This window comes from Salvelinus alpinus, chromosome 4 (genome assembly GCF_045679555.1).
Source record: "Salvelinus alpinus chromosome 4, SLU_Salpinus.1, whole genome shotgun sequence".
Lineage (NCBI taxonomy): Eukaryota > Metazoa > Chordata > Actinopteri > Salmoniformes > Salmonidae > Salvelinus > Salvelinus alpinus.
This window is the reverse complement of record NC_092089.1, coordinates 83,966,614-83,992,429: the sequence shown is the minus strand read 5'-3', so window position 1 is coordinate 83,992,429 and position 25,816 is coordinate 83,966,614. Positions and strand designations below refer to the sequence as shown.

Genomic DNA, 25,816 nt, shown 5'->3' with positions numbered 1-25,816 from the left:
CTTATTCTGGTGACATGATCATTGAAGCTTCTTTCTGATAAATATCCAGGGATGTATTCTGGTGACATGATCATTGAAGCTTCTTTCTGATAAATATCCAGGGATGTATTCTGGTGACATGATCATTGAAGCTTCTTTCTGATAAATATCGAGGGATGTATTCTGGTGACATGATCATTGAAGCTTCTTTCTGATAAATATCCAGGGATGTATTCTGGTGACATGATCATTGAAGCTTCTTTCTGATAAATATCCAAGGTCTTATTCTGGTGACATGATCATTGAAGCTTCTTTCTGATAAATATCCAGGGATGTATTCTGGTGACATGATCATCTATGCTTCTTTCTGATAAATATCCAAGGTCTTATTCTGGTGACATGATCATTGAAGCTTCTTTCTGATAAATATCGAGGGATGTATTCTGGTGACATGATCATTGAAGCTTCTTTCTGATAAATATCCAGGGATGTATTCTGGTGACATGATCATTGAAGCTTCTTTCTGATAAATATCCAGGGTTGTATTCTGGTGACATGATCATCTATGCTTCTTTCTGATAAATATCCAGGGTTGTATTCTGGTGACATGATCATCTATGCTTCTTTCTGATAAATATCCAGGGTTGTATTCTGGTGACATGATCATTGAAGCTTCTTTCTGATAAATATCCAGGGTTGTATTCTGGTGACATGATCATCTATGCTTCTTTCTGATAAATATCCAGGGTTGTATTCTGGTGACATGATCATTGATGCTTGACTGCTGTTTGAATTCAAATAATCTCGTTTTGTCAATACTAATCTCATCATGTAGGCTATACGTGCGCTCTAGCCAGCAGCGCGCTGACACAGTACTGCTTCTGCGTGCCGTCGTACCGGAGTGGGCACACTCCCTATATAATACCATTCTGTTGTGTGAAACCCATCAGTAGAGTTGAAAATGCCATGGAAACCCATTTCACTTGTATTTTTTATTCAGTACATGTAAATTTAACCACAAAATGTATTTTTATGTGCACTAGATCATCACACAGTCTTTTATCTGCAGCAAATACACTTTATTGGAAACATCTGTGGTGGGAAAATGCACATATAGTTTTAAGCAGATTTGAGAATATTCACATGAAAATCTGTCAACAATTGGATGGAAACCTAACTTGTCTGAGTCTTTTAAAGGCCACTTGTATTTCTAAACCATTTTTTGTGCTAAACAACCCTTGAGCTGAGCTGGGTATTGGCAGCCGCTGTGATGACAACACATTCCCAGATTGTGGTGAGTGAGCAGTGATCTCGCTCCTCTCTGCTCCGTTGCTTCTCTCCGTCCCTAACGTGAAGGGACAGATCAGATCCTGTTAGCTGAGACAGACAGGCTTTGATGTGACATGCATCATATAGCCTATCGGTTAGAGAGTTCATCCAGTAACCGAAAGGTTGCTGGTTCTAATCCCCGAGCCGACTAGGTGAAAAATCTGTCAAAGTGCCCTTGAGCACTTAACCCTAATTGTTCCTGTATGTCGCTCTGGATAAGAGCATCTGCTAAATGACTAACATGTAAATAACACAAACAGTGACTCTGGTTAGAGGTGATGTACATATGGCAGAGAAGACAGTGACACCATTTCTCTCTGTGTGTCTTTGCTTCAAGAGGATGTAGAAAAGGTTAACATTAAAATACATTTTGCAATCTTGACTTTATGATGACCTACTTAGTGTGTGTATGAAAGTTTATCCGTGTCAATATCTGTGTGTGTGTGTGTGTGTGTGTGTGTGTGTGTGTGTGTGTGTGTGTGTGGAATATGTGTGTGTGTGTGTGTGTATTTGTTCATCTGTCGGTGTGTGTGTGCATCTGGGTGTGTCTGTGTGTGTGTGCTTGCTTGCATGCATGTGTGTGTGTGTGTGTGTGTGTGTGTGTGCATTTGTGCATCTGCATATGTGTGTGTGTGTGTGTTTGTTTGCGTGTGTGTGTGTGTGTGTGTGTGTGTGTGTGTGTGTGTGTGTGTGTGTGTGTGTGTGTGTGAATAAGCCTGGGCAGTTATGGGCTATGACGGTTAAAGGCAGTTAGAGGCAGTAGCTGAATGGCTCCTTGTGCCTGTGGATGAATGGAGCTCCTCCGGATGAGGGAGGTACTCATCAGCGGGGCTGAGGCCTGTATGGGTTGCACCCCAAATGGAACCCTATGCCCTATTTAGTGCATCACTTTAGACCAGTGCTCATAGGGCCTAGATAGGGAATAGGTTGCGATATGGGCAGCAGTCTATATGACCACCCACTTCCTCCAGTCCTCCCCCTGCCTCCCCCTACACTCACCCCTCACCATCTGCATCCCCTCTCTTCAACACCTGCTGGGGGAGACAGAATAGGGCACAAGGGAGTCTAACAGTTGGGTGTTGGGTGAACTAGTAAAGGTGAGAGTACACACTGAACAGAATAGATGGTGTAGAAGGAAAATGGCTGACGTTGAGGAAACTATGATGTATTTCTCCTGTTGAGTCATCGACAGTGTGGGTGTGTGCGCGCTCTGTGTGTGTATGTTTGTTCGTCTGTGTGTGTGTGTGTGTGTGTGTGTGTGTGTGTGTGTGTGTGTGTGTGTGTAGCCTACATGTTCATAGGAAGATCTAGCTTGACTCTCTTTCTATATGTTTCCCTGGTTAAATATAACTGCAGTGGAATGGATACCTTGAGCCAAACAGGGAGTACGAGTCAGTCTTCCCCTTGGTTAGCGTTGACATCACCATAATCTGCCATTGACTGGCTTTAGAATAGGGACGGAGTGGAGGCATAAATAGCTGATTTCATGTCAAATCTCCTGCGGCCATTAGGTCATAACTCCAGTGTGGTGTTGAATGAATATGTTGGTGAGGTGTTGCTTTAACGTTGGTTATCTGGTGAAGAGATATTGTAAACAAAATACAATTTAACATTACAATTAAGAATTGCTAGCCATGTATGACAAAATAAACATTCACAATTAAACTACATTAGTAAAATAACAATTCCTTCATAACTGTAATATATATTATGCTAAAAAGAAGCCTCTGTTTTTTTCCCCGGTTATCCTTCTAAGTGACCACATAGAGATACAAAAATAAATAGTATTAGCAAAATGATTACCACAATTATCTATTCTAGTAATGTTATTTCTATGACTGACCAAACCACCCAGTTCTAGCATCACAACATCTAATTGGAATCCATAGCTAACCAGATTCCTGTTGTCACTATAATCTTCTGCAGCATCATTTCTCTTCTCTCTGAGGGCTTTTAAAGGAAGTGTGTGTGTGTGTGTGTGTGTGTGTGTGTGTGTGTGTGTGTGTGTGTGTGTGTGTGTGTGTGTGTGTGTGTGTGTGTGTGTGTGTGTGTGTGTGTGTGTGTGTGTGTGTGTGTGTGTGTGTGTGTGTGTGTGTGTGTGAGCCCTAAGCCAGGTCTGATCAATGGACTGGGGCCACACAAAGACATCCAGATCAATAAGAGGATAGAAAAGAGCTTCCTCTCCAAATCTCCTGGCCTAGAGAACCAATAGGAATTAGTACTACAGTATTATAGCCTGGTCTAGAGGACCAATAGGAATTAGTACTACAGTATTATAGCCTGGTCTAGAGAACCAATAGGAATTAGTACTACAGTATTATAGCCTGGTCTAGAGAACCAATAGGAATTAGTACTACAGTATTATAGCCTGGTCTAGAGGACCAATAGGAATTAGTACTCCAGTATTATAGCCTGGTCTAGAGAACCAATAGGAATTAGTACTACAGTATTATAGCCTGGTCTAGAGGACCAATAGGAATTAGTACTCCAGTATTATAGCCTGGTCTAGAGGACCAATAGGAATTAGTACTACAGTATTATAGCCTGGTCTAGAGGACCAATAGGAATTAGTACTCCAGTATTATAGCCTGGTCTAGAGGACCAATAGGAATTAGTACTACAGTATTATAGCCTGGTCTAGAGGACCAATAGGAATTAGTACTACAGTATTATAGCCTGGTCTAGATGACCAATAGGAATTAGTACTACAGTATTATAGCCTGGTCTAGATGAACAATAGGAATTAGTACTACAGTATTATAGCCTGGGCTAGAGGACCAATAGGAATTAGTACTACAGTATTATAGCCTGGTCTAGATGACCAATAGGAATTAGTACTACAGTATTATAGCCTGGTCTAGAGGACCAATAGGAATTAGTACTACAGTACTATAGCCTGGTCTAGAGAACCAATAGGAATTAGTACTACAGTATTATAGCCTGGTCTAGAGGACCAATAGGAATTAGTACTAGAGTATTATAGCCTGGTCTAGATGACCAATAGGAATTAGTACTACAGTATTATAGCCTGGTCTAGAGGACCAATAGGAATTAGTACTACAGTACTATAGCCTGGTCTAGAGAACCAATAGAAATTAGTACTACAGTATTATAGCCTGGTCTAGAGGACCAATAGGAATTAGTACTAGAGTATTATAGCCTGGTCTAGAGGACCAATAGGAATTAGTACTCCAGTATTATAGCCTGGTCTAGAGGACCAACAGGAATTAGTACTAGAGTATTATAGCCTGGTCTAGAGGACCAACAGGAATTAGTACTAGAGTATTATAGCCTGGTCTAGAGGACCACCAGGAATTAGTACTACAGTATTATAGCCTGGTCTAGAGGACCAACAGGAATTAGTACTAGAGTATTATATCCTGGTCTAGAGGACCAACAGGAATTAGTACTAGAGTATTATATCCTGGTCTAGAGGACCAACAGGAATTAGTACTAGAGTATTATAGCCTGGTCTGGAGGACCAATAGGAATTAGTACTACAGTGTTATAGCCTGGTCTAGAGGACCAACAGGAATTAGTACTAGAGTACTATAGCCTGGTCTAGAGAACCAATAGGAATTAGTACTACAGTGTTATAGCCTGGTCTAGAGGACCAACGGGAATTAGTACTACAGTATTATAGCCTGGTCTAAAGAACCAATAGGAATTAGTACTACAGTATTATAGCCTGGTCTAGAGGACCAACAGGAATTAGTACTAGAGTACTATAGCCTGGTCTAGAGAACCAATAGGAATTAGTACTAGAGTAGTATAGCCTGATCTAGAGGACCAACATGAATTAGTACTACAGTATTATAGCCTGGTCTAGAGAACCAACAGGAATTAGTACTACAGTATTATAGCCTGGCCTGAAGCAGAGGTTCTCAAGCCTCTCCAGTTCAGGGCTACAAGAACATTGTGAAACGGCTGGGGGCGGTTTGAGAACCTCTGACCTATTGGTCACACTGGAATTATTACTATAGTACTGTACTGCATGAGATGGAATGTTGTAGTGCTGGGATGATGTCACTGGGATGACAGAGCAGAGAAATCTCTCAAGTTGTCACGGCTGTTGAAAGGAGAGGACCAAGGTGCAGCGTGGTGAGCGTACATTTTCTTTTATTTAATTAAAATGACGCCGAACAAAACAATAAACACTACAAAAACAAACCGTGAAGCTCAAAGGCTATGTGCCCTAAACAAAGTCAACTTCCCACAAACACAGGTGGAAAAAAGGGCTACCTAAGTATGGTTCTCAATCAGAGACAACGATAAACAGCTGCCTCTGATTGAGAACCACACCCGGCCAAACACAAAGAAAATAGAAAACATAGAAATAAAGAAACTAGAATGCCCACCCTAGTCACACCCTGGCCTAACCAAAATAGAGAATAAAAGCCTCTCTATGGCCAGGGCGTGACAGTACCCCCCCCCCCCCAATGGTGCGGACTCTGACCGCAAAACCTGACTCTAAAGGGGAGGGTCCGGGTGGGCTTCCTTTACGGCGGCGGCTCTGGTGCGGGACGTAGACCCCCTTCCGCCTCTGGCTCCCCCCACTTTGGTGGCGCCTCTGGTGCGGGGACCCTCGCCGCCGACCCCGGACTGGGCACCCTCGTTGCGGGCCCTGGACTGGGAACCCTCGTTGCGGGCCCCGGACTGGCGGCCCTCGATGGCGACTCCGGATTGGAGGCTGTCGCTGGGGGCTCCGGACTGGAGGCCGTCGCTGGAGGCTCCGGACGGGAGATCGTCGCTGGAGGCTCCGGACTGGAGACCGTCGCTGGAGGCTCCGGACTGGAGAACGTTGCTGGAGGCTCCGGACTGGGGATCGTCGCTGGAGGCTCCGGACTGGGGACCGTCGCTGGAGGCTCCGGACTGAAGAACGTTGCTGGAGGCTCCGGACTGGAAGCCGTCGCTGGAGACTCCGGACTGGCCCGTGGAGCAGGCACTGGACTCACCAGGCTGGGGAGACCTACTGGAGGCCTGGTCCGTGGAGGAGGCACAGGATGAACCAGGCTGGGGAGACCTACTGGAGGCCTGGTCCTTGGAGGAGGCACAGGATGAACCGGGCTGTGGGGGAGCACTGGAGATCTGATGCGTCGCCTTGGCACCACTCTTCCAGGCTGAATGCCCACTCTAGCCCGGCACCTCCAGAACGCAGGCACAGGTCGAACCGGGCTGTAGGGGAGCACTGGAGCTCTGGTGCTTAGCACTTGCACCGCTCCTCTTGGCTGCATGCCCACTTTAGTCCGGCACGTGCGGGGAGACCTACTCCCCCCCAGGCTGGGGAGACCTACTGGAGGCCTGGTCCTTGGAGGAGGCTGGACTCACCGGGCTGTGGAGGCACACTGGAGGTCTGGAGCACCAAGCTGGCACAAGACGTACAGGGCTGGGGAGGTGCACAGGAGGCTTAGTGCGTGGGGCTGGCACAGTCTTCACCAGACGGCTAGCACGCACCTCAGGACGAGTATGGAGAGCTGACTCAGACATCAAACCGAGGACACGCTCCGTAGGGCGAATGTCGTGCCTCATGCACCAACACAGCAGCTCTCATAGCTCTCTCCTCCAATCTCCCCATCAACTCCTTCACAGTCTATGCTTCACTACCTTCGCTCCCCTCCAAGTTCACCCCGACTGGCTCTGGTTCCATCCTCGGCTCCGCCGACCGTCCCGTGTGCCGCCCCCCGCAATTTTTTGGGGGGCTGCCTCTCCTGGCCACGTTGCTTGGTCCTTTGTTGGTGGGAAGTTCTGTCACGACTGTTGAAAGGAGAGGACCAAGGTGCAGAGTGGTGAGCGCACATTTTCTTTTATTTAATAAAAATTACGCAGAACAAAACAATAAACACTACAAAAACAAACCGTGAAGCTCAAAGGCTATGTGCCCTAAACAAAGTCAACTTCCCACAAAGACAGGTGGAAAAAAGGGCTACCTAAGTATGGTTCTCAATCAGAGACGACGATAAACAGCTGCCTCTGATTGAGAACCACACCCGGCCAAACACAAAGAAAATAGAAAACATAGAAATAAAGAAACTAGAATGCCCACCCTAGTCACACCCTGGCCTAACCAAAATAGAGAATAAAAGCCTCTCTATGGCCAGGGCATGACACAAGTAAACTGCGAAATTAGACGTATGTCCAGGAGATGACGTCAAAACCGGCCACTAGGGGCAATGGTGAGCACTATTATCATCAATGCCTTTTATCATTTAGATTTGCTCACCTCCTGTGTCATCTCTCCTCCATCTTCCCTCGCCTCCTTTTGAAAAAAAGTCAAATTTAATCGAGGAGAGTGAATGTGGAGGGAAATGGACTTGCTTGAAATGAGAGGGAAATGAGAGGGTCCTCTGGCAGATATGTTGTTGTCTTAGGTCTCTCTTTATGTAGTGTTTTGGTGTCTCTCTTGTCGTGATGTGTGTTTTGTCATATATATTTTTGTATTTTTAATCCCAGCCCCCGTCCATGCAGGAGGCCTTTTGCCTTTTGGTGGGCCGTCATTGTAAATAAGAATTTGTTCTTAACTGACTTGCCTAATTAAATAAAGGTTAAAAAATAAAATAAAAAAGACAAATTCTAAACTCTTCCACAGTAGGATGTACATGACTATCCTCGATGAAAGGTGGCTATCGGGAAGGGGACGACACTCTTCCGCTCGTCTGCTAATGAACTGACACAATCCTTGAACACTTCTCGGTTTCTATGTCACGAAGGAGAGTGAACGGAGGAGAGAGGATGGAGGACAGTTTTGTGCCCAAATGAGAATCTCCCCAAGTAGGCTTGTGTTTTGCATGGGCGTTGTGGAAGGGGGTGGTGGATGGGCGTAAGCTGTGAACTCTGACACTGAGGGTTGCAGGTTCAATCCCAGGGCTAGGCACTCATTTAGTTTGAACCGTATCCCAAACCTTAACTTAACCATTCGGAATGAATGCCTAAATTTAACCTTAGAAATGTGCCGTTTATGGACAGGGCTTTGTATGTCTGATTCTGCTGTGAGACCGTGAGAGCTTGTTGGACAGAAATGGTGTCGTGTTAGCCCGGGTGCTGGACCCTTGATCACCATATCAAAGCACCACTACAAGGGTTAGATTATAACAACCACATAGACGTATGGAATATGAATGTTGGTGTATAGTTTACTGTCTTTTGGAAAGGCCGGGAGTCAAAATGGAGTCATGTTGCAGAAATGTACTCCGGTTCAGATACAAAGAGAGGTGATTGGAGAGAGAGCACTATTTCATTGTTTTCCCACATTACGGGTTTCATAAAGTTGGACTTTTGAGATTTGTGTATTATTACTAGGCTTGCATGTTTTGGGGAATATTCAGAGGTGGAAACTTTCTGTGGGACTTAACAGGAATATACAGTATGTGAATTAACGGGAATATAATGCAAATTAATATTAATACCATTTAAATGTAGATGTTTTTTGCATTGGATATATTTACCATATCATGTGTAGACAGAAACATGAACATTACATTATCATAATTAGACATAATTGCAAATTATTAAATCCTTCCAATATAAAAAAAAACAATTTAGTTGCAAATGTAACTTTAATTAAATGAGTTGAATCTTCACATGGGATGATTTCACTGAACAACAAAAGAAAGGGAATATTGAATGATCCCCAATGATCCATCGCAACTCCCAAAAACGTTTTCAACATACATCTGTAAAATTATAGTCTAGAAACTAAAGCTTTGGTTGTCTTCCTCTCAGGCTTCCATGTTTTCTCCCTGGACCTCCTCAATGTCCACCTTTTGAACATCAGACTCTGAGGCCTCTTCTTCACTGTCACTTTCCAACCTAGTTGAGGATGGCTCGTTGTCCGGCTCAAAAAGCCTCAAATTTGCCGGGATGGCCACCAATTCTTTTCGTGCTTTGGTGTGTGTGTTCCCAAACAAGGACCAGTTGCGCTCTGAGGCGGCTGATGTTTGTGGGATTTGGAGGATGATGGAGGAAACAGGGTAAAGAGCCTCAGATCCACAAAGTCCCTTCCACCAGGTGGCTGATGAGATATGTTGGCACGACTGCTATATTTGCATCTCCATCCCAAAGCCCTTGCTTGGAAGTGTACTTCACCAGACTACCAAGAACCTTGCCCTCATCCAGGCCAAGGTGGCGAGACACGGTAGTGATGACACCATAGGCCTTGTTGATCTCTGCACTAGACAGGATGCTCTTGCCAGCGTTCTTGGGGTCCAACACGTACGCTGCGGCGTGTATGGGCTTCAGGCAGAAGTCTTCACGCTTTTTGATGTATTTCAGAACTGCAGTTTCCTCTGCTTGGAGCAACAGTGAAGTGGGCAGGGCAGTACGGATTTCTTCTCTTACATCTGCAAGCAGAGTTTGAACATCAGACAGGATGGCATTGTCTCCCTCAATCCGTGCAATGGCTACTGCTATAGGTTTCAGGAGTTTCAGGCTGCTTACCACTCTCTCCCAAAATACATCATCCAGGAGGATCCTCTTGATGGGGTTCCATATCGGCAGACTGTGATATGGTAATTTCTTGGAGAGTCTCCTTCCCCTCCAGGAGACTGTCAAACATGATGACAACACCACCCCAACGGGTGTTGCTGGGCAGCTTCATTGTGGTGCTCTTATTCTTCTCACTTTGCTTGGTGAGGTAGATTCCTGCTGTAACTTGATGACCCTTCACATACCTAACCATTTCCTTGGCTCTCTTGTAGAGTGTATCCATTTGTTTCAGTGCCATGATGTAATTGAGGAGCAGATTCAATGTTTGAGCAGCACAGCCAATGGGTGTGATGTGAGGGTAGGACTCCTCCACTTTAGACCAAGCAGCCTTCATGTTCGCAGCATTGTTTGTCACCAGTGCAAGTACCTTCTGTGGTCCAAGGTTATTGATGACTGCCTTCAGCTCATCTGCAATGTAGAGACCGGTGTGTCTCTTGTCCATTGTGTCTGTGCTCTTGTAGAATACTGGTTGAGGGGTGGAGATGATGTAGTTAAATATTCCTTGCCCACGAACATTCGACCACCCATCAGAGCTGATTGCAATACAGTCTGCTTTCTCTATGATTTGCTTGACCTTCACTTGAACTCTGCATCCAGCAAATGAGTAGATAAAGCATGTCTGGTTGGAGGGGTGTATGCTGGGAAAATAACATTCATAAATCTCTTCCAATACACATTGCTTGTCAGCATCAGAGGTGAACCAGTTGCATACACAGCTCGAGCAAGACATTCATCAGCATTTCTCTGACTATGCTCCTCCATTGAGTCAAAACAACTTTTGATTCCAGGAGGACCATGAGCTGTTTATTGAAATCAATAAGGTGCCGGATTCATAATTTTCACCTCGAATAGAAGTAGAGGGACTTTTGTCAGAGGTTGCTTGTTGTGAGCGCTGAGGGAACTTTATGCACTTGGCCAGATTCTGCATCTTTGTTGCATTCTTCACATATGATTTGGCACAGTATTTGCAAATGTACACAGCGTTTCCTTCTACATTAGCTGCAGTGCAATATCTCCACACATCAGATAGTGCCCGTGGCATTTTCCTGTAAAGATTAGATATATATTTTTTTTAAACAAACTAATTCAATTCCATGTACAGATACATAGTTAAGCAGTTAGATTAAACAACTCCTTTGTAAGATAAATGTTTTAAAATGAAACATGTATGGAAACAGGTGAATTAACACTCCTCATTTAGCATTCTCAAGCAAGCTAAAACCCACATGGTAGCAAAAACTAACTAGGCGAAATTGTTAAAAAGTTAGAAATGATTTAAACACACTTTGCTTTAGGCTACTATTTACTAGTTATTGTAATCAAAACTTACCAGAAAGCATGTAGTCCTTGGCTCACAGTGTAGTAGTGTGGGCTCAATAGCATTTCATTAGTGTGCAAGATCTTGAGAATCAGCTGTACATGTGATCCATTGACTTGGGGATAGTTTAACCAAAATATGCCACAAGACCTAGAATTGCTTTATGTGTATCCCACAAAAAAGGTTCACTGTCATAAGCTAACTTTTTTAATGAATTTAAGCAAAATTCCCCAAATTCCCGGGCTTAACTTCTCATGGAAAAATTCCTGAAATTTACCGTAAAGTTTCTGACCCTTTGCAACCCCAATTTTTACCGTGGTATATGGGTATTATCAGTGTGATGGGCCTAGAGAGACAGTCCTCTCCTCTTCTTCTGTTGTAGTGTGGTGGTGATGTGTATCGTCCCTCTGGGTAGCTCTGGGAGTAGACGTGTAGAGAAAGAGAGAGTGTGTGTGGAGTTTAGGATTGAAAACAGAGAAACTGCTGTGGATTCTCCTCCATCACAGTTTACACTCTGCTTAGTCCTCCATCTGTTTGCATGATCACTACTTAGTGGAGGACACACACACACACACACACACACACACACACACACACACACACACACACACACACACACACACACACACACACACACACACACACACACACACACACACACACACACACACACACACACACACACAATTACTGGAGACGGCACTTCATCACATGCATTTAATGTATTATTCATTGCAGCTCATCCAAAGCCATCACTCCACGGAGTTAGAGGCATAAATATTTATTAATAACCATGTGGAAGGAATAAGAGGGCGGGAGCTTTTATGTTTAAAAATACTCTTCTCGGGATAGGGGAACAGAGGGGGATTCACAATGGGGAACTGGAAAAAGAGAGAGTGGTTTTGGTTAGTATTCCCTACACACCACCTCCACCACCACCAGCACCACAACCACCCCCACAGGGCTAGAACCGTGCCCAAGAATGGTGTGTCTCAACTGGGCTGTGGGATTGAGGTGAGAGGGGCTGAGGCTGGAGCTTAATGGCTCGATTCAATCTGTAGTGCAGATGATCAACGTTATAGCGTGATTGACATTCACGGAGACTGCACTCACGGTAAATCCTGCATATGTAGCTGATGTGAGTAAGACCTTTAAACAGGTTAATATTCACAAATCTGCAGGGCCAGAAGAATTACCAGGCTGTGTACTCAGAGCATGTGCTGACCAGCTGGCAAGTGTCTTCACTGACATTTTCAACATCTCCCTGTCCGAGTCTGTAATACCAACATGTTTCAAGCAGACCACCATAGCCCCTGTGCCCAAGAACACTTAGGTAACCTGCCTAAATGACTACTGACCCATGGCACTTGTAGCCATGAAATGCTTTGAAAGGCTAGTCATGGCTCACATCAACACCATCATCCCAGACACCCTGGTTCCACTCCAATTTGCATACCGCCCCAAAGATCCACAGATGACACAATCGCTATTGCACTCCACACTGCCATCTCCTACCTGGACAAGAGGAATACCTATGCGAGAATGCTGGTCATTGGCTACAGCTCAGCGTTCAACACCATAGTGCCCTCCAAGCTCATCACTAAGCTAAGGATCCTGGGACTGAACACCTCCCTTTGCAACTGGATCCTGGACTTCCTGACAGGCTGCCCCCACATGGTGAGGGTAGGCAACAACACATCCACCATGCTGACCCTCAACATGGGGACCCCTCAGGGGTGCGTGCTTAGTCCCCTCCTGTACTCCCTGTTCACCCACAATTGCACGACTCCAACACCATCATTAAGTTTGCTGACGACACGAAGGTGTTAGGCCTGATCACCGATGACGATGAGAAGGGCTATAGGAAGGAGGTCAGAGACCTGGCATTGTGGTGCCAAGACAACAACCTCTCCCTCAACGTCAGCAAGACACAGGAGCCGATCGTGGAACACAGGAAACGGAGGGCCGAGCACACCCCCATTCACATCGGCAGCGCTGTATTGGAGTGGGTCGAAAGCTTCAAGTTCAACACACCAACTCAGTCATGAAGAGGGCACGACAACGCCTCTTACCCCCAAGCCATCACACCATGTTAAATAGCTAGTTAAATAGTTAACCAAATACAGTGCATTCAGAAAGTAGACCCCTTGACTGTTTCTACATTTTGTTACGTTACAGCCCTATTCTAAAATGTATTAAATCATTTTTAATGATGAATCAAAAACACATTTTTGAAAAATATACTCAGTACTTTGTTGAAGCACCTTTGGCAGCGATTATTGCCTCGAGTCCCATCCCCACAGAGGAACTCTGGCGTTCTGTCAGTGAACATCGGGTTCCCGATTGGTGCAGCGGTCTAATGCCCTGTGTGTGTGTGTGTGTGTGTGTGTGTGTGTGTGTGTGTGTGTGTGTGTGTGTGTGTGTGTGTGTGTGTGTGTGTGTGTGTGTGTGTGTGTGTGTGTGTGTGTGTGTGGTGTAGCAGTGTGTGTGTGTGTGTGTGTGTGAGTGGTGTAGCAGTGTAGTAGAAGGAGGACGTACGTAGTGCAGGCAGCTGTCATGTTGTAGCATTAGAGACAAGCAGTAGAGAGAGACTCCCTCCTCTCTCTCTCTCTGGTACATCCCTGTCTGTCTCTGTCTGTCCTTGTCTATCTCTGTCTGTCCCTGTCTATCTCTGTCTGTCCCTGTCGGTCCCTGTCTGTCTCTGTCTGTCTCTGTCTGTCCCTGTCTGTCTCTGTCTGTCCCTGTCTGTCCCTGTCTGTCTCTGTCTGTCCCTGTCTGTCTCTGTCTGTCTCTGTCTGTCTCTGTCTGTCCCTGTCTGTCTCTGTCTGTCCCTGTCTGTCCCTGTCTGTCCCTGTCTGTCTCTGTCTGTCTCTGCCTGTCCCTGGCTGTCCCTGTCTGTCCCTGTCTGTCCCTGTCTGTCTCTGTCTGTCTCTGTCTGTCCCTGTCTGTCTCTGTCTGTCCCTGTCTGTCCCTGCCTGTCTCTGTCTGTCCCTGTCTGTCTCTGTCTGTCCCTGTCTGTCCCTGCCTGTCTCTGTCTGTCTCTGTCTGTCTCTGTCTGTCCCTGTCTGTCTCTGTCTGTCCTTGTCTGTCCCTGTCTGTCTCTGCCTGTCCCTGTCTGTCTCTGTCTGTCCCTGTCTGTCCCTGTCTGTCCCTGTCTGTCCCTGTCTGTCTCTGTCTATCCCTGTCTGTCCCTGTCTGTCTCTGTCTTATGTCTTAATGAGACACACAGACAACAGCACATTTAGCTGCCACTTTAGCAGTTCTTACTTTGACAAGTGTGTGTTTTTAATGTTGGTTTTTTAACCTTTTTCACTTTGATGTGTGTGTGTGTGTGTGTGTGTGCGTGCGTGCGTGAATTGTATGTCCCCACAAGGTTAGCTGTACAAGACTGTGTGCGCGCGCGCGCGTGTGTGTGTGTGTGTGTGTGTGTGTGTGTGTGTGTGTGTGTGTGTGTGTGTGTGTGTGTGTGTGTGTGTGTGTGTGTGTGTGTGTGTGTGTGTGTGTGTGTGTGTGTGTGTGTGCGTGTGTTTAGCTGTTTTTTCTCCGATAACTCTCGGCAGCTCCTGTCATATACACACACCCAGAAAATGTTAAATGAACGTTGTGTCTTGACAACAGTACTGGTAGCGACACAGAGAGAGAGGACATACAAAAATGCTAACCTACAGTGTACACTGACTTATGGGAATGCCTTGGAGTGTGACGAACTTAATCATTTAAGCTTTCACATGTCTACATTAGGGGTCTCCAAACCTTTCTAGCATGAGAGCTACTTTAAAAAATGTAACATGTTGCAAGCTTTTCCAGCTTTCAAGTAGACACATTCCTCTCCTCTCCTCTCCTCTCCTCTCCTCTCCTCTCCTCTCCTCTCCTCTCCTCTCCTCTCCTCTCCTCTCCTCTCCTCTCCTCTCCTCTCCTCTCCTCTCCTCTCCTCTCCTCTCCTCTCCTCTCCTCTCCTCTCCCCTGAAGTGTAATTCCCCTTTAATTGCACAACTAGAAAGTGAGGGATGTGCCGTCTAATGTGCCGGTCTAGCGATGGTTTTGTACTGCTGCTGCTCATTTCATGGCAAAGTTTGCAAATAATAGATACAAATGATAGCCTACCTAGTTAACATTTAAATGAGAAGGTTTTGGGGAAAGTATTTCTGTTGACCAACAAGACGGTTATCACATCAACTGGTTTCACACAGAATGATAGACAAATGTGTGCACCACACAGACAGTAGCTGGGAGCTTGCTGTGTCTGATGCTTGTGAGATTTGTTTATGGCAGTTTGCGTTGGAACACATGAAAATTGCATGTACTTTCAGAATTGTTTGGCAAGCTACTCATAGGTGGGCTGCTGGTAGCTCGTGATCAACCTGTTGGAGAACCTGGTCTACATTATATCTGGCATCAAGCCACATTTTACACCAGAACCCTAAATATCAGTGACCTTCAATAGAATTGATTTATATACAGAGAACTAAAGGACTATCAATATAAGTTTCCTACCATGCTCTACTCTCTCTTCCTTCTCCTCTTCCTCCTCCTGTCAGTTCCCCCTCTCCTCCTCTTCCTCCCCTTTCTCCACCTCTCTCTTCCTCCCCTTTCTCCCCCTCTCTCTTCCTCCCCTTTCTCCACCTCATTCTTCCTCATCCTCTTCCTCCCCTCTTTCCACCTCACTCTTCCTCATCCTCTTCCTCCCCTTTCGCCACATCACTCTTCCTCATCCTCTTCCTCCCCTCTCTCCACTGCACTCTTCCTCCTCCTCCTCCTCCTCTTCTATCCTATCTCTTCCTGCTCTTCCATCTCTCCTCTTTTTTCATGCTCCTGCTCGTCTTCCTGTCTATCATCCTATCTCCTTCATCTCCTCCTCTCTTTTCTCCTGGAGATGGATCGAGTAGGTTCATCCTTACACACCTGTTTGTTATAATGTCCAGATGGAGGGATCATTACAAAGGCATAATTGGTGTGTGCACCTCCTGACAGGTCTGTATGTGTGTGTGCACGTGCTTGTGTGTTTGTGTGCTTATGTGTGTGTGTGTGTGTGTGTGTGTGTGTGTGTGTGCGTGTGTGTGCTTGCCTGTGTGCGTGAGTCTGTGTGAGTCTGTGTGTGTGGGGTGAGCCAGGTTCTGATCGGTTGCCCAGGTAAGCGTTTGTTTAGCACCCCACAGAGATCATCAAGAGAGATGGCAGGTTGTTGCACTAACAGACAGTTACACAGACAGACAGGTGGCAGGAGAGGGAGAGACAGCAGGACAGGGAGGAGGAGAGACAGAAGGACAGGGAGAGAGGGATAGAGATGAAGGCAGAGATGTAGGGGAAGGGAGGGAGAGAGGGAGAGACAAGGGAGGGAGAGAGGGAGAGAGATGTAGGCAGAGAGATGGAGGGGGAAGGGAGAGAGGGGCGGAGAAAGGGAGGGAGAGACAAAGGAGGGAGAGAGGGAGAGACGGCAGGACAGGGAGAGCGGAGAGAGGGTGATACAGCAGTACAGGGAGGGAGGGAGGGAGGGAGGGAGGGAGGGAGGGAGGGAGGGAGGGAGGGAGGGAGGGAGGGAGGGATGGCAGGACAGGGAGAGATGGAGGGAGGGATATCAGGAGTGGAGCATCTCTCCTTGCCTTGTCTCACACGTTCAATTACTGGACTAATTAGGTGTTGAAACGCCATTGTTTTATCTCTGTGGGAGAGAGAGGGAGGGAGGAAGGGAGTTTGTGAGAGACAGGATGATAGAATGAGAGAGAAAAAGAGAATACGTGCTAGAAGGCTAGAGAGATAGAACAAAGGAGGAGAACAAAAAGACAGGACCAGAGCAGTTGGCAGAAGGGGAGAGAGAGAGAGAAAGAGCTGTGTAGTCCATGACATTCTACAGCTAGGCTGACATCGGCTTCCTTTGTTCCCAACAGTCTCTCTCTCTCTCTCTCTCTCTCTCTCTCTCTCTCTCTCTCTCTCTCTCTCTCTCTCTCTCTCTCTCTCTCTCTCTACCCCTCTCTACCTCTTTCTACCCCTCTCTCTCTATCTCTTTACCGCTTTCTACCCCTCTCTCTCTCTCTCTCTCTCTCTCTCTCTCTCTCTCTCTCTCTCTCTCTCTCTCTCTCTCTCTCTCTCTCTCTCTCTCTCTCTCTCTCTCTCTCTCTCTCTCTCTCTCTCTCTCTCTCTCTCTCTCTCTCTCTACCTCTCTACCCCTCTCTCATCTCTCTACCCCCTCTCTCTCTCTCTCTCTCTCTCTCTCTCTCTCTCTCTCTCTCTCTCTCTCTCTCTTTAGCGCTTTCTACCTCTCTACCTCTCTACCTCTCTATCTCTCTCTCTCTCTCTCTCTCTCTCTCTCTCTCTCTCTCTCTCTCTCTCTCTCTCTCTCTCTCTCTCTCTCTCTCTCTCTACCTCTCTCTCTCCCTCTCTCTAATGCAGGCTAAGGCCTCTGTCTCTCTGTGTCTCTTAGTGTCTCACTCCAGAGTGACTGCTTCTACCAGTACTGTGCAGGCCTAGAACGTAACAGCCTGGCAGAACGTAATCCCATGGTTGTCCTTTAGCTCCTTGACATTAATCTGAGGACCGTTAGTTGGTCAGTAGCTGTGATCTCTCTTCTGTTCTGGTCCCAGATGTCCTGATCTGAAACCTGTTCGGAGTCGCTGGCTATATCTCTATGTCTTATCCTGTTCCCAGATGTCCTGATCTGAAACCTGTTCGGAGTCGCTGGCTATATCTCTATGTCTTCTCCTGTTCCCAGATGCCCTGATCTGAAACCTGTTTGGAGTGTCTGGATATATCGTGATGTGTTCTCCTGTGTATCTGTTTCTGTCTCTCTGTCTCTGCATCTGTGTCTGTCATTTCTCTCTGCCTCCTTTTTCTTTCTCTCCCTCTCTCCCCCCACCCACGTCTCTCTCCAACTCACAGAGGGAGCAGTAGAGGTATAAGCAGTGTTATATTGCTCTTTTAAAGCCGCTCAGTGGTAAATCTTCCTCGAGTGTCCTTGCTCTAAAAGCTTTATGCAGTGTTTACCAGGGAACAGCGAGGCTGAGCGAGTCTCTCCGGAGAGATTCTCTTCAAGGGGTACATGGGTGCGTGGGGGGCCTGGGCGCCCAAGCAGAGAGTCATGCAGGTAGGCAGGGTAGGAGGACAGAGAGGCGGGCAGGCAGGCAGGTAAGGAGGACAGAGTGGCGGGCAGGCAGGTAAGGAGGACAGAGAGTCAGGCAGGCAGGGAAGGAGGACAGAGAGTCAGGCAGGCAGGGAAGGAGGACAGAGTCAGGCAGGCAGGGAAGGAGGACAGATTTAGGCAGGCAGGGAAGGAGAACAGAGAGTCAGGCAGGCAGGGAGGGAGGACAGAGAGTCAGGGAGGCAGGGAAGGAGGACAGAGAGTCAGGCAGGCAGGGAAGGAGGACAGATTTAGGCAGGCGGGGAAGGAGGACAGAGTCAGGCAGGTGGGGAAGGAGGACAGAGAGTCAGGCAGGCAGGGAAGGAGGACAGAGAGTCAGGCAGGCAGGGAAGGAGGACAGAGAGTCAGGCAGGCAGGGAAGGAGGACAGAGTCAGGCAGGCAGGGAAGGAGGACAGAGTCAGGCAGGCAGGGAAGGAGGACAGAGAGTCAGGCAGGCAGGGAAGGAGGACAGAGAGTCAGGCAGGCGGGGAAGGAGGACAGAGTCAGGCAGGAAGGGAAGGAGGACAGAGTTAGGCAGGCAGGGAAGGAGGACAGAGAGGCAGGCAGGCAGGGAAGGAGGAGAGAGAGTCAGGCAGGCAGGGAAGGGGGACAGAGAGTCAGGCAGGCGGGGAAGGAGGACATAGAGTCAGGCAGGCAGGGAAGGAGGACAGAGAGTCAGGCAGGCAGGGAAGGAGGACAGAGAATCAGGCAGGCAGGGAAGGAGGACAGAGAGTCAGGCAGGCAGGGAAGGAGGACAGAGAGTCAGGTAGGCGGGGAAGGAGGACAGAGAGTCAGGCAGGCAGGGAAGGAGGACAGAGAGTCAGGCAGGCAGGGAAGGAGGACAGAGAGTCAGGCAGGCAGGGAAGGAGGACAGAGAGTCAGGCAGGCAGGGAAGGAGGACAGAGTCAGGCAGGCAGGGAAGGAGGACAGAGAGGCGGACAGGCAGCGAGGCAAAGCCAAGTAGTACCGCCCACATACAGAAAAACAAGAGCTTCAATACAGCCGTCTTGCCACATTTCTTGGACCAGACTGTTTCATATAATGCTATGTTTCTGCAAAAGACTCTCCTCCTCTTCTGTGTTGTGTATCAGCTCCTTTAGTTACAGCTCCTTTAGTTGCAGCTCCTTTAGATACAGCTCCTTTAGATACAGCTCCTTTAGTTACAGCTCCTTTAGTTACAGCTCCTTTAGATACAGCTCCTTTAGTTACAGCTCCTTTAGATACAGCTCCTTTAGATACAGCTCCTTTAGTTACAGCTCCTTTAGTTACAGCTCCTTTAGATACAGCTCCTTTAGTTACAGCTCCTTTAGATACAGCTCCTTTAGTTACAGCTTCTTTAGATACTGCTCCTTTAGTTACAGCTCCTTTAGATACAGCTCCTTTAGATACAGCTCCTTTAGATACAGCTCCTTTAGATACAGATCCTTTAGATACTGCTCCTTTAGTTACAGCTCCTTTAGATACTGCTCCTTTAGTTACAGCTCCTTTAGATACAGCTCCTTTAGATACAGCTCCTTTAGATACAGCTCCTTTAGTTACAGCTCCTTTAGATACTGCTCCTTTAGTTACAGCTCCTTTAGATACAGCTCCTTTAGATACAGCTCCTTTAGTTACAGCTCCTTTAGATACTGCTCCTTTAGATACAGCTCCTTTAGATACAGATCCTTTAGATACAGCTCCTTTAGATACAGCTCCTTTAGATATAGTTTTTTCAGTTACAGCTCCTTTAGATACAGCTCCTTTAGATACAGCTCCTTTAGATACAGCTCCTTTAGTTACAGCTCCTTTAGTTACAGCTCCTTTAGATACAGCTCCTTTAGTTACAGCTCCTTTAGATACAGCTCCTTTAGTTACAGCTCCTTTAGATACTGCTCCTTTAGTTACAGCTCCTTTAGATACAGCTCCTTTAGATACAGCTCCTTTAGATACAGCTCCTTTAGATACAGATCCTTTAGATACTGCTCCTTTAGTTACAGCTCCTTTAGATACTGCTCCTTTAGTTACAGCTCCTTTAGATACAGCTCCTTTAGATACAGCTCCTTTAGATACTGCTCCTTTAGTTACAGCTCCTTTAGTTACAGCTCCTTTAGATACAGCCCCTTTAGATACAGCTCCTTTAGATACTGCTCCTTTAGTTACAGCTCCTTTAGATACAGCTCCTTTAGATACAGCTCCTTTAGTTACAGCTCCTTTAGATACTGCTCCTTTAGATACAGCTCCTTTAGATACAGATCCTTTAGATACAGCTCCTTTAGATACAGCTCCTTTAGATATAGTTTTTTCAGTTACAGATCCTTTAGATACAGCTCCTTTAGATACAGATCCTTTAGATACAGCTCCTTTAGATACAGATCCTTTAGATACAGCTCCTTTAGATACAGATCCTTTAGATACAGCCCCTTTAGATACAGCTCCTTTAGATACTGCTCCTTTAGTTACAGCTCCTTTAGATACAGCTCCTTTAGATACAGCTCCTTTAGTTACAGCTCCTTTAGATACAGCTCCTTTAGATACAGCTCCTTTAGATACTGCTCCTTTAGTTACAGCTCCTTTAGTTACAGCTCCTTTAGATACAGCCCCTTTAGATACAGCTCCTTTAGATACTGCTCCTTTAGTTACAGCTCCTTTAGATACAGCTCCTTTAGATACAGCTCCTTTAGATACAGATCCTTTAGATACAGCTCCTTTAGATACAGCTCCTTTAGATATAGTTTTTTCAGTTACAGCTCCTTTAGATACAGCTCCTTTAGATACAGATCCTTTAGATACAGCTCCTTTAGATACAGATCCTTTAGATACAGCTCCTTTAGATACAGATCCTTTAGATACAGCTCCTTTAGATACAGCTCCTTTAGATACAGCTCCTTTAGATACAGCTCCTTTAGATACAGCTCCTTTAGATACAGCTCCTTTAGATACAGCTCCTTTAGATACAGCTCCTTTAGATACAGCTCCTTTAGATACTTCTCCTTTAGATACAGCTCCTTTAGATACAGCTCCTTTAGATACTTCTCCTTTGGATACTGCTCCTTTAGATACTGCTCCTATGGGTAAACTGTGGCTGATGATGTTTGGATGTTTTGTTAATTACCGCGACATGGGTTTTTTGATTTTGAATACACACACACACACACACACACACACACACACACACACACACACACACACACACACACACACACACACACACACACACACACACACACACACACACACACACACACACACACACACACACACACACACACACACAAGCGCAGCACTACAGCTCAGCTTCCTGCTCCTTGTGCTAACAGGCTGAGACTGAGACGGACAGATAGAGAGCAGTGTCACAGAGTGAGTCAGAGAGTGAGAGACATAATTAGGAGGAGGAGGAAGGGAGATATAGAGATCCTCCTGCCTCTACCACCAACCACCTGAGGGATTATTCAAAAGCAGTACAGGGTGTGTGGGTGTATGCTTGCTTGCATGTGTGTGTATGTGTGACAATATTTATATTATATTATGAAGTCATTCCACTTTCCAAGAATAGTAAAACCCCCTTTTCTGGCTCAAATAGCCAACCAATCAGCCCGTTAAATCAGCCTATCACCCTTATTAAACATTCTGTAAAAAATTGTGTTTGACCGGATACAATGCTATTTCACAGAAAAAAGCAAATTGACAACATACTTTCAATACGCATATAGGGAAGGACACTCAACAAGCACGGCACTTACACAAATGACTGATGATTGGCTGAGAAATTGATGATAAAGTTATTGTGGGGGCTGTCTTGTTAGACTTCAGTGAAGCTTTTTACATTATCGATCATAGTCTGCTGCTGGAAAAATGGATGTGTTATGGCTTTACACCCCCTGCTATGTTGTGGACAAGGAGTTACTTGTTTAACAGAACACAGAGGGTGTTCTTTAATGGAAGCCTCTCAAACATAATCCAGGTAGAAGCAGGAATTCCCCAGGGCAGCTGTCTAGACCCCTTGCTTTTTTCAATCTTTACTAACGACATGCCACTGGCTTTGAGTAAGGCCAGTGTGTCTATGTATGCGGATGACTCAACACTATACACGTCAGTTACTACAGCGACTGAAATGACTGCAACGCTTAACAAAGATCTGTAGTTCGTTTCGGAATGGGTGGCAAGGAATAAGTTAGTCCTAAATATTTCCAAAACTTAAAGCATTGTATTTGGGACAAATCATTCACTAAACCCTAAACCTCAACTAAATCTCGATATTGATTCATGTGGAAATTAAGCAAGTTGAGGTGACTAAACTGCTTGGAGTAACCATGGATTGTAAAATATCATGGTCAAAACATATTGATACAACAGTAGTTTAGCTGGGGAGAAGTCTGTCCATAATAAAGCGCTGCTCTGACTTCTTAAAACAACACTATCAACAAGGCAGGTCCTACAGGCCCTGGTTTTGTCGCACCTGGACTACTGTTCAGTAGTAGGTGCCACAAAGAGGGACTTGGGAAAATTGCAGTTGGCTCAGAACAGGGCAGCACGGCTGGCCCTTAAAAGTACACGGAGAGATAACATTAATGACGTGCATGTCAATCTCTCATGGCTCAAAGTGGAAGAGAGATTGACTTCCTCATTACTTGTTTTTGTAAGAGGTGTTGACAAGCTGAAGGTATCGAGCTGTCTTTTAAAATACTAGCACACAGCTCAGACACCCATGCCCCACAAGTCAGGCCACCAGAGGTCTCTTCACAGTCCCCAAGTCCAGAACAGACTATAGGAGGTGCACAGTACTACATAGAGCCATGACTACATGGAACTCTATTCCACATCAGGTAACTGATGGAAGAAGTAGAATCAGATTTAAAAAGCAGGTAAAAATACACCTTATGGAACAGCGGGGACTGTGAAGTAACACAGACATAGACACAGATACATGATAACACACGTACACATGGATTTTGCGTTGTAGATATGTGGAAATGTAGTATGGCCCTGAGGGCACACACTTAGTGTGTTGTGAATTCTGTAATGAATGTATTGTAATGTTTTTAAAATTGTATAATTGCCTTAATTTTGCCAGATCCCAGGAAGAGTAGCCGCTGATGGGGATCCATAATAAATACAAATACAAATATTATTGACGACTTGTGTGAGGGATCTAATCACAGAGGATTCGCTATAAGAACAACAAAACAACCAGGGAAACTACAGAATTCTCTACTCTGTGTTAGACACATTATATGACAGTTGTGACAAAGGGGGAAGTGTGTGTGTGTGTGTGTGTGTGTGTGTGTGTGTGTGTGTGTGTGTGTGTGTGTGTGTGTGTGTGTGTGTGTGCGCGTGCGCTAGGGACAGGTCATTTGTACAGAGACAAACATGTATATATCCCTCTGTAAAGCTTATTATGTGACCTTTAATCCTACTGGTGTTGAGATGCGACTGTAAAGACCCTCTGCCCATGTTGTCATTGGATCACTGCAGCTAGCTCACACACACACACACACACACACACACACACACACGCACACGCACACGCACACGCACACACACACACACACGCACACACACACACACACTGCAGCTAGCCTATACACAGATAAATGATTCTAGACATGAAACACAACTACCATAATGAATCATATGTAAAACAATATCTAGCCTCATTATGTGACACTGCTTTGGACATGCTCATTTAACAAGTTAAATCAGTGCTCGTCTAGGCTATTCATGTATTAGACATAAATTAACATAGTTCTTCGTGCATTAATGCAGCTATGATGAATATACTTTAAAGCATATGCCTTTTGTGTGTGTGTGTGCGTGCGTGCGTGCGTGCGTGTGTGCGCTAGGGACAGGTCATTTGTACAGAGACAAACATGTATATATCCCTCTGTAAAGCTTATTATGTGACCTTTAATCCTACTGGTGTTGAGATGCTGTCAGGACCCGGTGCGAGAAACAGTCACTAATAATCGTCAGAACCCAGAAGATGAGGCAGACACAGCAGTACTAGAGATGGTGGTTTAATTAAAGAACAAAATCTTCAGGCAAAGAAACTAAATCCACAATGTCCAAAAATAAAGCCAAAAGGCACAAAATGGAAATCCTCCAAAATACAAAAGAAACTCCACAAAGTGGTAAAAAACAGCAGGGAAAAACAAACCTCAAAAGACTACTCAAATAATACACAAGAACTAAACCAGAGAACCTCTGGAAAATCCAACAAGAGAAATATCTGAATGAAACAAGGCTTGGGCTGGGGCTGGGTGCTAACTTACAAACACTGAGCAAGGAACTGAGGAACACACAGGGTTTAAATACTAACAAGGGAATGACCTACAGGTGCAAACAATAATAAGAGCAAGAAAAACAAAAGGTACAAAAAAGGTGCAATGGGGACATCTAGTGACCAAAACCCGAACAGTCTTGGCCAAAACCTGACAGAATCCCCCTCCTAGGAACGGCTCCTGACGTTCCTACCAGCCTTCTCAGGGTGGAGGGTCAGGCCGAAGGGCATCACCGAGTATTCGTAGTGACCAGTAGGCGTGTTGAAAGCGGTCTTCCACTCGTCCCCGGGTTTGATCCGCACAAGATGGTATGCGTTCCGCAGGTCAAGCTTAGTGAAGACAACTGCTTCCTGGAGCAGCTCAAAGGCTGTGGCCATAAGGGGTAGCGGGTAGCGGTTACGGACGGTTATGGCATTGAGTCCCCGGTAGTCGATGCAAGGTCGTAATCCACCGTCTTTCTTGGCCACAAAGAAAAACCCTGCTCCCGCCGGCGAGGTAGATGGACGCATGAGGCCTGCTGCCAGAGCGTCCTTGATGTAGGTATCCATAGCAGCTCGTTCGGGAGGAGAAAGGGAAAAGATCCGACCCCTGGGAGGGCAGGTCCCCGGAAACAGGTCGATGGTGCAATCGTAAGGTCTATGGGGTGGTAGTTTGGTGGCCCTCTGTTTGCTAAATACCAGTTTGAGGTCATGGTAACACTCGGGAACTCGGGACAGGTCGATGGATTCTAGAGACTCGGAAGGGGAACTCGGGGAACTCGGGAAGATACAAGTGGCTTGGCACGTAGGACCCCACTGCTTGATAGTGCCCACAGACCAGTCGATGTGAGGGTTATGGCTGTGAAGCCAGGGATAACCAAGGACGAGAGGGAACTCGGAACAGGAGATCAGATGAAAGTTCATCACTTCCTGGTGTTGGGAAACTGAAAGTCGCAAGGGGGTAGTGGCACGAGTAACAAGTCCAGATCCCAAAGGGCTTCTATCCAACGTAGTAACCCTTATGGGGTCACTCAGAGGTTCAGAAGGAACGCCATTCTCTTTTGCCCAGACCCCATCCATGAAGTTACCTGCGGCTCCAGAGTCTACCAAGGCTTGAAGAGAAAACTCGTGGTCGTCCCAGGAAAGGGTAACTGGAATGAGCAGGCGGGAGTTGGATGGATGGGAGGAGGTTATGTTTCCCGTTACAGTCCTCCCAGGCCTGCACGGGAGAGTGCGTTTCCCTGGAGCCCGGGACATGTGGAGCGGAAATGGCCCGGTTTGCCGCAATATAGACAGCATCGCTCCCTCATCCGGCGGTCTCTCTCAGCCTGGGAGATGCGTCCAACCTGCATGGGTTCTGGT

General features: G+C 46.2%; 2 protein-coding genes across 5 annotated transcripts in view; both read left to right on the top strand.

Annotated features, from left to right (window-relative positions):
* LOC139574569 (glutamate receptor 1-like) overlaps nt 1-25,816 on the top strand; it is a 200,176-nt gene that overhangs the window by 6,886 nt on the left and 167,474 nt on the right. The gene's annotated exons all lie outside the window — the stretch shown is intronic.
* On the top strand, nt 11,981-21,539 carry LOC139572245 (calphotin-like). Its single transcript, XM_071394892.1, has 6 exons — nt 11,981-12,121; nt 12,913-13,104; nt 17,539-17,593; nt 20,046-20,406; nt 20,602-20,758; nt 21,516-21,539. The coding sequence occupies exons 1-6, from the start codon at nt 11,981-11,983 to the stop codon at nt 21,537-21,539; spliced, it is 930 nt and encodes a 309-aa protein (XP_071250993.1).